At 40.1% G+C, this 12,061-nt stretch overlaps 1 protein-coding gene across 1 annotated transcript in view; it reads right to left on the reverse strand.

Annotated features, from left to right (window-relative positions):
* The window catches only part of LOC110472155 (cytosolic phospholipase A2 epsilon-like), a 34,258-nt gene extending 30,199 nt beyond the window's left edge, over positions 1-4,059 (reverse strand). The window contains exons 1-2 of the mRNA XM_021533607.3: positions 3,397-4,059; positions 2,140-2,229 (exon numbers count right to left, since the gene is read on the reverse strand). Of these exons, the coding sequence (XP_021389282.3) occupies positions 2,140-2,229; positions 3,397-3,996 (690 nt within the window). The 5' untranslated portion in view covers positions 3,997-4,059. The remainder of the gene's footprint in view (positions 1-2,139; positions 2,230-3,396) is intronic.
* Positions 4,060-12,061: the final 8,002 nt, after the last annotated feature.

Below are 12,061 nucleotides of genomic sequence, written 5' to 3' on the forward strand. Positions count from 1 at the left end.
CTTATTAAAACATAGCTCATGGTGAATTTAGAACTATGCATCCAATTGTTCCCCTCCCCTTCCCTCACACACACTATTATAGGACATCTGCTGCAATCTTCAAATATTTTGGTATAAACGCTGATGTCTGAACTACCAGAGGTGGCTCTGCCTGTTACTTTAGCATGGGTCTAAGTACCAGCCAAAGCCCAAATTGATTTCTTAATGCAGATTAAAATCAGCATGTTGGTATAAAGAAACATGCAGTTGCTGGCAAATGCTGTCATAGGTTTCTCACAGACAATCCCTCTTGAGCAGGCAGAGACCCTCATATTTAAGTTTTCTGGTAGTTTCAGTGTTGGAAAATTAATACTTGAGAAAAAATTAGGCCAAGAGAAAAATATATATGCATCCTTTACATGAACAAATGGTTGTTGGTGTAGCCATTGTAGCATGCAAGTGCATAGGATGGAGTGAGGAATTCTGAATACAAGCGAAAACAGTGCCTCTGTAACCACATGCAAAAACAACTCAGTCCATCACCAATGCATTGGCATGAATTTTATAATTTGATAATGTAATTCAGTGTGAGACAGGACCAATATAGTGGTCTAGAAGAAGGTTATGAATATATCAGATGATTCTTTTCGTCTGCCACTATCACATCTGTCCTTGAAATTTCATGACCCTTAAATGTCTTTGATGTAAGTCTATATCCTGAGCATTCAATGGAAAAACAAACACATCACTGTGTGGGATTAAGAAATGGAGACAAGAAGTTACTTGTCCTATGTATAATTATCGTAAGTAATTATAACCCAGGAGCTCAAATCTTTTTATTTCTCTCACTGTGCTTTTAAGTTCCTAACCCCTTGTAAGGAACACGTATTATACCAAAAATTGATCAATAATTTTTTAATTTTTTACACCTGTTTTTACTATCTACAGAATTCTTCATCCTAGATATGGTCCAGAATATTAGTATCTCCCCAGGCTGGAGATACCAGACATTGTAACCTAAATATTTGCAAGATGAAATGCCACAAAGACCCTAGACTTATTATATAATATATTCTGTGAAAATACAGTATAATCTTTTAACATCACTGTTTTTTTTAATAGTAATAATCCTAATACTGGGAAAACACGATAGCTAGATTTTGAAGAGTGCATGTGAAAAAAACAAAAAATACTGTGAATGAATAAGAATTTGTTTAAATTTGTGAGCACCCAAATTGCAGCAGAACCACACAGCTTATCACAAAGCTCACCTGTCTGCTCATTCACTGTATGATTTCAACTTTCAGACAAAGTTCCTTTTCAGCTTCATTTTGCCTCAGTAGAACTTGTCTGCATGGACAATAGTGCAAATTTTCACAGCATTATCTGCCTCAGAAGCAGACACTTCATAAAACAAAATTGTTATGTGAATCACTCAAACTTCTCCATTGACAGATGGAAAATAATGTCCAGACTCACCTCACAGTAGCAGAATGAGAACTCCCATCAAAACCAGTAATTTCTAACTGAAAAAAAGTCTTTGACTGACACTCATGCCCAAGAAATAGTCCTAGCACATTCAAGCATCATTCCTTTTACAGAATCCCTCTAGTTTCTTTCCCAATGGAGCACAGAAGTTGTGAAATTTCAGCGTTCAGTATCCAGGACTCCCTCATAAATTACAAGGATGGACATAATGCTACCAAAGCCATTGCAGCAGAGCACATTTCACTGTTATTTTTGGTCCTTTCAGTTACAAAAAGTATTGTGGAACAGAAAGCTCACCAGTAGATTTCTTGTACAAGTAAGTGAGACATTTAAATACTAAATATTCAGCCTGCTTTAAAGAAAATGTAACAGAGGAATAAAACAAGCAATTATGGAAATTGAGCCACTTGGTCTACTTGAAGGTGTCTCTGCTCATTGCAGGAATTTGGAACAAGATGACTTTTAAAGGTGCCTTCAGCCCAAACCATTCTATATTCTATGGAAATTATAAACATAAGAGGAATAAAATGGTTTAAGCAATAAATTTAGGGGCATTTTCCTTGTAACACTCAAGCTGTTGCCATCACTCTTTATCTACCTGAGCCTTCTCCCTTTTTGAGAAAAACAAAATTATTAGCACTCTTTGATTCTAACTTCTCCTATTCTTAATACCTTGAAATCACCTTGGTCTGGCCCAGTACCGTCATCTTTCCATTTTTGCCATTCACCATCTCCCAAGGAACCGAGGCCTGAGTTTCCATCCTGAAGAAAGGAAGAAAGAAACAATTAATTACAATGTTAAAACAACAGCAGAAGGATTATCAGGATAGATAATTAATTTCTATTTGCAACTGTTTATGATGAAACCTTGATTAGAAGGGCTGTTGGTTACACCCAGCTGTGTTAATTGCACTCAAATTAAAGAACAAACCACCGCATATTTTGGTGCACACTGGCACAAAAATCCATCACAGCTGTAAGATACCTAAAAGGTGTCTCTATCCAGTAAAAAAGGTTTGCTTTTTGTTTTGAATGTGATATTTTGGCAATCTACTCTTACCAATATTAAACCTCAGCTTAAAATATCCCTGAATATCTTCTGTGATTTTGAAGAGAGAATGTGAAACACTGCTGTTGCAAAATTTTAAGTCTAATGTTTCAATATTTTTCAGGAAAAAGAACTTCCAAGATACTTCTACAATGTAGGGTGCCCCCTTTTAAAGCACACTTTATGAGCACCATTAAAGGACAGTTTCTACCAAAAAAAAAGTTGAAAATATTCTGCTTCTATTTCCAAAACTCTAAGTGATGTGCCTTCATCCAGTCAAGGAGCACACAGAACAATGCATAAGGTACTACAGTTAAAATTAAATGCAAACCTTGAAACAATGCAGAGAACGCAAAGCAAAATGAAAATAAATCAGAACCAAAAATGGAATGTGTAAGTGAAATTCAATTCTCTATTCATGGTCTCTAGCCTGTCCTTATCCCATTTTCAACAACAAAAACATGGGTTTGACACATTATTATACATGTTAAAATCTTGTTATTTATACAGAAATATGAGCTTTTTAATAAAAGTAGCATTTAATTGTAGAAGAAAAAAGGCTGACAATTCAGTCCCCTGAAGAAAGTTTCTCCCCCTATTCATTTTTTCCCACTTCTTATCTTTTTCTGTCCCTATACTTCTCTGGCTTCTCTCATTTTGTCTATGAAGATGAGATCTTTGGCTCCAGTGGATTCAGAAGTTTTTCCACTGACAGCATTGAAGAGAAAATTTCACCTTGAACTTCTTCAGGCAGAGGAACTACTGTATAGTCCCATCAGACAGCAAATCTACACACTAGCTTGAATACACTCACAAAGCAGGATTTTGTTTTCTGTCAAATGCAGAGGACCTTAAGTGAAACTTTAAAGCTGTTCTCTTACCTCTAGTGCATTTGATGGTATCCTGGTCCTCCCTTTATTCATGTAATAGAGTGTTTCTGGCACCTCCATGGGCTGCAGTTCTTGAGACATATTTTCAGGATATACTCCTGGCTCCTCCATAGGCAGGAATCCTTTAGACATATTTTCAGGATATAGTCCTGGCTCCTCCATGGGCAGCAATCCTTTACACATGTTTTCAGGATATATTCCTGGCTCCTCCATGGGTAGGAATCCTTTACACATGTTTTCAGGATGTAGTCCTGGCTCCTCCATGGGCAGGAATCCTTTAGACATGTTTTCAGGATATAGTCTTGGTTCCTCCAGGGGCTGGAAGCCTTTAGACATGTTTTCAGGATACACTCCTGGCTTCTCCATGGTCAAGAATCCTTTAGACATGTTTTCAGGATCTACCCCTGGCACCTCCACAGGCAGCAATTCGAGAGATATATTTTCAGGTTCAACTCCTGGCACCTCCGTGGGCAGTGGTTCTAGAGACATATTTTCAGGATTTACTCCTGGCACCTCTGTGGGCAGTGGCTCTAGAGACAAGTTTTCAATATCTACTTCTGGTACCTCCACTGGCAGCACTTCCCAAGACATGTTTGCAGGATGTACTCCTGTGGGAGTCAATGACTTGTTATTTTATAAAATTACCTGAGGCCCCACCCATCTCATCTAAGTAAAGGGCTCCCCTCCCACTTTGAAGGCAGTGGAGCACCAAGGATAGACTGCTCCAGGGAAGGACCTTACAGCCCAAGCACCACAGCCAAAAGGAATGTGGTACCTTCCTCTGGCTGGGAACCTCTCCCAGCCTGCGCCTGCCCCACAGGTCCTGACTGCTGCCACCCTTTTGTGTGTGAGCAGAGACCCAGCATGGAGGGTGCTGCCACCGAGGCCTGCTCCTTCAAACCCACTTCTTCCCTGAGCAGAGACGCCTTCTGTGTGGGGGAAGCTGGACCCTGGAGAAGGCCCGTGCATCTAAGTAGCTGCCAGTGGCTTCCCTGCATGCTGGCACAGCCCTGTGCCTTTGGTCCGTGTCTCCCCACAGGTGGGGACCCGAGTCAGTGCCTGCAGAGGGGCAGAGCCCTGTGCCACAGGCAGCCCCTGGAGGTTCCCCACCGCTGGCAGATCCCTGCGCGGGCACACAGCTCCCAGCTCCTCCTGGGCTGCTCCCGTTCCTTCTTCCCAGAGGCCGTGGGGTGGGTGCAGGGCCTCGGCTTCATTTTGCAGAGGTGAGCTGTAAGTCGAGGAGGTGATTGACAGACTGAGAGCACCACACTGGGGTGTGACGGGACAGCAGGGGAGAAGGACACTTGCAGGGCATAGCAGAGGTCTTGAAGTCAATGCCTATGGCTTCAGGCATGACCCAGGACCCCTGCTGAACCCAGCAGTACCTTAAATATAGCAAAAAAGGCACCAGGAAATATGTAATAGCTGTGCAAAGCAGATAAGAGTCATGCTTTTCTACTACATTTTCCAGAGAAAGGCAGTTGAACTTTACAACTGTGGGAAACTCATGTCAAGATGAATGGAATACAGTATCCAGTGGTTAAGTTTTATCACTTTTATTTTACAGAGATTTGTTCAATCAAAGAACATGAACAAAAGAGCAGATGAACATCTCCAGGCCTACCCAATGGAAATTACCATTTTCAAATACAGAAAAACAAATGAATAACAAACTAGAAGCTCCAGTAACAGTAGGCTGTGTCATAGCATCTGCATTCCCAGCATGAAAAGTAGCTCTGCCCGCACTGGAAGTACAAGAGCATCTTTTGGCCTCAGGTCACAGACACTCTGAGCTGCATCCTGGAGAACTCCTTTTGCAGCTTAATTTAGAGAACAACAGTAATTTGGCGGGGTTTTTGGTGTTTGTTGGTTTTTTGTTTGTTTGGGGGTTTTTGTTGTTCTTGTTTTAGTTTTTTTGTTTGATCTTTTTTTTTTTGTTGTTGTTGTTGTTGTTGTTGTTTTTTAATCAGGCCAGAAACAAAAACCTGGTTGACCTTGGAAAACCTGCCATGGGATACTAAAAATACCAGGATACCCATTATAGCATAACAACTTTCCCAAGGCTGGTTAGTTCAGAGAAGCATTAGCATAACTGATGATAGGTGATAGAAATCCCTCTAAAGTTGGTGAACCTTAAGAAAGCTGAGATTCTCTGTCCTCAAGGAAGCCTGTGGAGAAGAAAGATGGATTCTATGTACAGACTTCCATGTCTGCAGAGTGAATTCCCCATTACAGGCACACTTGGCTATCTATAATGATCTGGACAGCCTTCAGCTAAATCAAGGTACTCTACTCCTATCTGAGTCACTCCATAGGGAGCAACATAAAGAAAGAAAACTGCAAGGTTCTCATTAACAACTGAACCAGTGCCATCTCATTTAAAATCTGAATGTACAAAGCTGGATGGTTTTCAACTTGGAGAATGAAAAGCAGACGCTTCAAGTGGAAATGTTTTATGTCTTTACATTGCATATTTCAGTAATTTAAGGATAGATGAAGGAAAATAACCCACCTGTTTCAAAGATCTAAATGTAGTCGCCCTGGCAGCAAATTGCACACTACTCTTTTAGCATAGTGATATCACAGCCTTATCTGTTTATCACACAATGTGCCAAACCCAGAACAAGCTTGTACTTCCTCTACTGCTTAGGTTTCTTATTCATCCTGCAATGCATTTTGCAGAAGTGTCACTCACTTGGCAAAGGTACCTGTACTACATCCGACTGCAGAGACAAGCTGTGGAGAAATGGAACTACATGAAAAATTTTCAACAAGTTCAAATGTAGCTTTGCAATTCCTTTTAATCACAGTCTTGGACTGGACCAAAACCACAGACAGTCAGTGTCCTCCTAAATGCCTTGCAACAATATCTGCTTGCCCAGCCTCAAACAGGCCAGGCAAAATGAGACTGAGATTATTCTAACAAGACAGAAGCACAACCAGGACTGGCTGTGTCCACCTCACCACTCTCAGATATACAAATACTTCTATACAAAAAAACAGTACCGGAGAGCAGAGCCAGACAGGAGGTCTGGCTCAGCTACATGCTCTTCATGCAGGAGAGAAGGGGTGTCTTAGGCCATCACTTGTGCAGTTAGTGAAGGAAGGAGATTCGGAATAGAAGAGAAAATTCACAGTGGCATTACTGCTGTTTGCTATCTTACCATTGCAACAGGTTAAAATTAATCTTCTGGGAAATAAATTTTAAACTAAAAAGTTTAAATGTACTAGAATGCATTCTTATTAAGATCATAACTGAGAAAAGTATGGCACCTTGTATCCACTGTATAGATGCATTAGCATTTGTATGCATCTAGCATATAACTAGAACAAACCTCTGATACTGAGAGGTATTCCTTTCCCAGTAGAGAGGCTACCATCATTAATGACTCTGTATATCACTGCACTTACAGTTAAATACCTGTATACATTACTTTCATGTTACAGTTACTGATGCACTGAATAAAGCTCAAAACTTACCATACCAGTCTTTGAGCTGCCTAATTGAAGTGTAAATTTGTACTCTGTTCTATCTCTCTCAGATTTTATGCATGTTACAAATGCACAATCCTCAGTTGTTACCTGTAAAGTGAGTAAGTCATCTGTGCCTGGAGTTCTCTTACTTTGGCATGACTTACTTTCTGTACTTGAAGAAAGTTTTCAGGACATCAGTTCTATGAGAGCAGTTCCCAAAGTTTTTTGAATCACTGTTAATTCTCCACATTTCTGCAGACTACATGCAAGTTTATCATATGCCCATGAGCTGAAAACCAGCACAAGTGCAGTATGACCAGCACAGTTCTTCCTCCCTGTGCCCAAACCCAGCAGTGGGTTACAGGCCATCAACTCCTGCATCAGCAGAGATCATGGACTAGAGATTATGAGTGATTAGAAAAGGTGCTTGTTAAACATCTGTGAAGGATTTTCTGAATTATTTTCTGTATATGGGACCAAAGCATTTAATCTTAAACAATTCCTAGACTATCATATAGTCTGTTAAATGTCGAAATTGAGTTATAGTCTATATTTACAAAGTAGCTATTAAGTTAAAAGACATGCAACTCAATGAGGAATTTGGAGCTTGAATTGCTTTTAAGGCTGGCTGTCATCGAGCTGAATAGCAGAAATTGCAAAATTGAAGAAACAACTTGCTCAAGGTTTAAAAGTACATATTAATATGTGTAGAATCTTGCAGCTCCTTATCTGATAGGTATCAGTCTCTAAGGATGCTCCATTTCTTCAGTAGAAGAAAGGAAATAGGGAGGGAGCAAACTAATAAACAGATTATTAGCTGTGAGAGAGAAGGCTGCAATAAGAACTGGTTGGCAGGAAAAGTCAGACTGCTAGGGGCCAAGGAACCATCTTTTCCCAGTGTTTAAGGACAGAAAAAAGTAAGAGAGCTGGGAGTACTCAAAGGGTGCGTATCAGGTGAGCCCAGATGGTCAGAACCTCATCAGTAAGATTTAGTCCCATGAAATTTTCCAGATTAGAGATATTTAGTTGCTTTTCTTTTTAAAGGACCAGACTATTGAGACTGCTTTGAAAAAAAACAGAAGAGTGGTATACCTTTATCTCTGTTTTAAATGTTTGTATCCACCACCTTCTAATTTCTGATTTCCTCTTTCTTTTCCTCTTTCCATTCCCTGCCATATTTTCTTTACAATTGACTTCTTGGATTGCAAAGTATGTGTTTTCTTTCTTCGTCCATCTCAATACTTCATAGCTAAAATGACATTTTTTCAATTTTTGTTGGGTATTATAATTTGCTTTTTCTTCTATCCTCCCTCCTCATATTTTATACCATCATAACCGTACTTAATCATTCTTAATCTGTCCCCTTTGTCTCATATCTCCTCTGTACTGTAATTGTTTCTCCAGAAGCTTCAGGTTTGAGTGATGGAGGTTTGGTCATGTTTGGAACAAGCATGAATACTACAAGCATTAGGGCAGCTGAGATCAGGCTGTGACATCAGGATGAGATGTACAGCTGCATGGAGAAAAAGAGATAAAGGAGAACAGGTTGGAGGGAGTGCAAAGACCTCAAGATGTGGCATTCACATTCTCTGGACAGACAGACTGACATAATTCTGTCTCTCAGGAGAAGCACAGAGAGAAGAAAAGAGTTTTTACCTCTACTCCTTTGTTTTCCCCATGTGGAATTTGGTATGGAGATTGTTTACCTGAAGTGATTGCATGGTTGGATTCTGGTGAAGGTTGTTTGGGTTCAATGACCAATTGGATCCAGCTGTGTCTTGGACTCTCAGCAGAGAAGTCACAAGTTGTTAGCTGATAGATAGGTAAGTAAGATGTATGTAGAACAGGAAAGTATCTCTTTAAATAGTGTATTACTGTATTATAGTATAGTTTTAATAAAGCAGATCCTTTAGCCTTCTGATCTGGAGCCAGACATCATAATTTCTTCCCATCAGGGGTGCCCCGATTTCCAATACTCGGGACCCAAGGAGAAAAAACATGAGATATTACAAGATGTCACATCACTGAATTTTGATATAATGAGCTGGAGGTGTGGGAGGAGTGCTGGAGAAGTACTTTATGAAGACTGCAGGAATGATGGGCTTCAGCAGGAGCCCTACAAGGGAGAGATTTTCAGGAGAATTCAAAGCTACAAAGCTTCAGTGGCATGAATGACACAGCCATTTTAACTGTCGACCAGCATAGCATGACCAGGGCATGAGGAAATAAGGCCCTGATGGCCTCCTCTGCAGTGTTATCATTCTAGTGGGATATTGCACACACACAGCAGAGCTTTAAGTGGGAGCAGGTTTTAGCACCAGTTTTCTAAGACGGGAGTCCTGTCCTGCCACCCACATTCTCCTACATCTGCTATGGCAAACACATTTGCCATCACTCACCTGGTGCAACCTGTAAGTCTCACAAATTACTTGTTCACTCAGAATGTTTGCAATAACCTCTTGTTTGATCACTCCTTGCACTACAGAACAGCACAAAATCCTGCTGCAAACCATCCCATTAGGTCCTATTTCTACAGCAGCACTCACCAAGTAGGACTGCCCAAGTTTTCACTTGCCTTGTGAGGAGTTAGAAGAATCCCATTGCTGTTTTCCTTAGGTTCCTGTGGTCTGAGTCACCTCACTGAGCTGCCCAGTTCTTCATGCACCTTTGTGATAATCAGAAGGGCTGGGGCACAGCTGCAATTGCATGCTAATCCCTTCACTTACTATAGATAATGAATAGGTAAGAATTAAAAGGCAGACACAGAAAAGATTCAAAACATATTAATTACAACTAAGGAGGTCAGCGTGTTAGTGTTTGTAGCTCCTATACCCACATATACCAAGAGCTCTACCTATTAAAACATTTAGGAAAAATCAAGTTAACTCCTGCTGGTATTAACTATGATACAGCATGGGCCTAGATTTTTGCAGTGCTTCTCTCCCCTCTAGTTAGTTTTCTTCCTCAAAGGGATAATTCCATGAAGTCATTCCTCTTTCCTGTATAAAGGAACACCCCCAAACTGCAAAACCAAAAAGTGCTTTTAAATGCCCACATCTGCAGCTGTTACCTACATTCCTGTAATGCTTCAGTACAGCCCAGACTCAGAGCATAGGAAACCTACCCCATTAATTGCAGAACCAGAACAAAACAATGCCAGCAGACAAAGTCACACAAAACCTCCCTGCTGGCCTGCAAGGACAGATGACAAGCATCTTCTGCAGGTGTTCTGCTGGGAGGTGGAACAAACCCACCCTGGCAGGTGCAGCAGAGAGTACCTCAGTGACACACTGAGAGTAAATGGGGCTTCCCACTGTTAAACCAGCAAACAAGAGAACATCAAGGGAAGCAAAGGGGTATAGTTAAAGGCAGGAATGGGAAGAGAGAAGCAGGGTTCTTGAAATTTGGTGTCATCAGAGACTTGGATGGCAGGGGTAGGAACTCCATTTGCAGCTCTTGAAGGTGCCTGAAACCTCAGCTGTAAGATGGGCAGCTGGGAGAAGTAGCAAACACATGTGTCACACCAAATGGGGTTGTCATAATGATAACCAGGGAAGCCTGGGAGGGAAGTAGAGCTGGGACAGAGGAGAGGCAATGCCGAGAGGGACCAGATGATTCAGCAACAGAGATCACAAAGAGGGGAGCCCTTGATGAGCACCAACAAGTAAACAGCCATTTCAGCACACCAGAGGTTTGAACCCAGGCTGCAAATTGGATGAAGGTGTGAGGGCCTGGAAAAGCAGCTGGGGTAAGGACACAGCACCCCTAAGGGGGGTGAGGTCATCAGAGGTGAGCATGTGAGACTTAAGACAGCAAAAGATAAGAGGAAAGACAAGCCATAAAGGAATGATTGAAGGAAGAGAGATAGATCATGATAACGAGAAGGAGGAGAAATTTTCAGCCTTTTAGAAGTTCATATTTCATTTTGAATTAAAAAATAATTTTCTGGTTTTGCTATGATACATTATTCATAGCTCTGGGTTTGCCAATTACTTCAGTGCACAGACAAGCTGCTGCATTTTATTTAAATTTTAAGTAATTAAGGGCAACTGATACTGACTGCATCATTATATCTTTTTATTTTAGATTAGTATCTTTGTTGTAATGAAATCAGGTTTACAATGTATTTGTCATATAAAATTTTTCCTAAAGCAAATAATTGTTTTGGTCTTCATCTCAAAAATAAGCAGTTTCAACAAATTACTTTGTGCTATTTATAGTAGTCACATATATCCTAACTTTTAGACAAGCAGGGACTCACAAAGTTATGTGATTACCCATGAATTATGCATGGATATCAGGGTAAAACACTTAGCTTGCCCTCTGACTGCAAAGCCTCTCAGTTTGTGATATTTTAATTCTCAGAGCATCCCATCTTATAATAACAAGAAACACTATGAAAATTGCTGAAATTAACAGGATGTGGCTGCTGAGCTGGATCATCTAAATACCATGAAAGTTCAGTGGAAAGTAGAACTGTGGATTAAATAGCTATAACTGCACTGGAAGAGGTGATCCTGACTTACAAAATGGTTTGAAAGAGTAGTTTCCAAGAGATTTTCAAAAGCTGAATACTACTGGTGTAATAAAACTTATAAATTCAAAAGTATAGAAAATGTGTATTTTTTACGTGAAGTCCCAGATAATCTTTTATGTTTAGCTTGGCATGTTATTTCTAGCAAAAATTCCTTGCTGACATTATAGGAAAATACAGTTTTCATGTTCTTTGAAATTGTCCACATTTATCACGTATTTTTCTGTTGCACTAGATTTGGAATAAATTAAATATCCATAGCTCATTTGTGTTCACATACAATTTCCATCAGTATAACAAATTTTGAAAGAATTTTCACTGCCATCCCAGATTCATGTATTTCAAAAACTTTTCAATAAATCAAATATTTTCTGACCTTCAATTTACTGCATATACATGTATATGCAGGAAAAAGAAGTTCAGCCGCAGTGAAATCCAACATAAATAAAGCGCAAGTCTAATCATTATTTTGTTTGATTGGTTGATCTAAGATCACCATGTGGTAGAGAGGAACCACAGCCTGAGACAAGTCCTTACTTTCCAAAGTCTACTATGCTCATTTGAAGACAGTTCTTGATTCCTCTCCAGAGAAAAATTAAAAAAAAAAAAAAAATCATGCAGATATCTTCCTGAAACTCGGGCGAGTGC

The sequence above is a fragment of the Lonchura striata genome, chromosome 5 (genome assembly GCF_050655825.1).
Source record: "Lonchura striata isolate lonStrDom1 chromosome 5, ASM5065582v1, whole genome shotgun sequence".
NCBI lineage: Eukaryota > Metazoa > Chordata > Aves > Passeriformes > Estrildidae > Lonchura > Lonchura striata.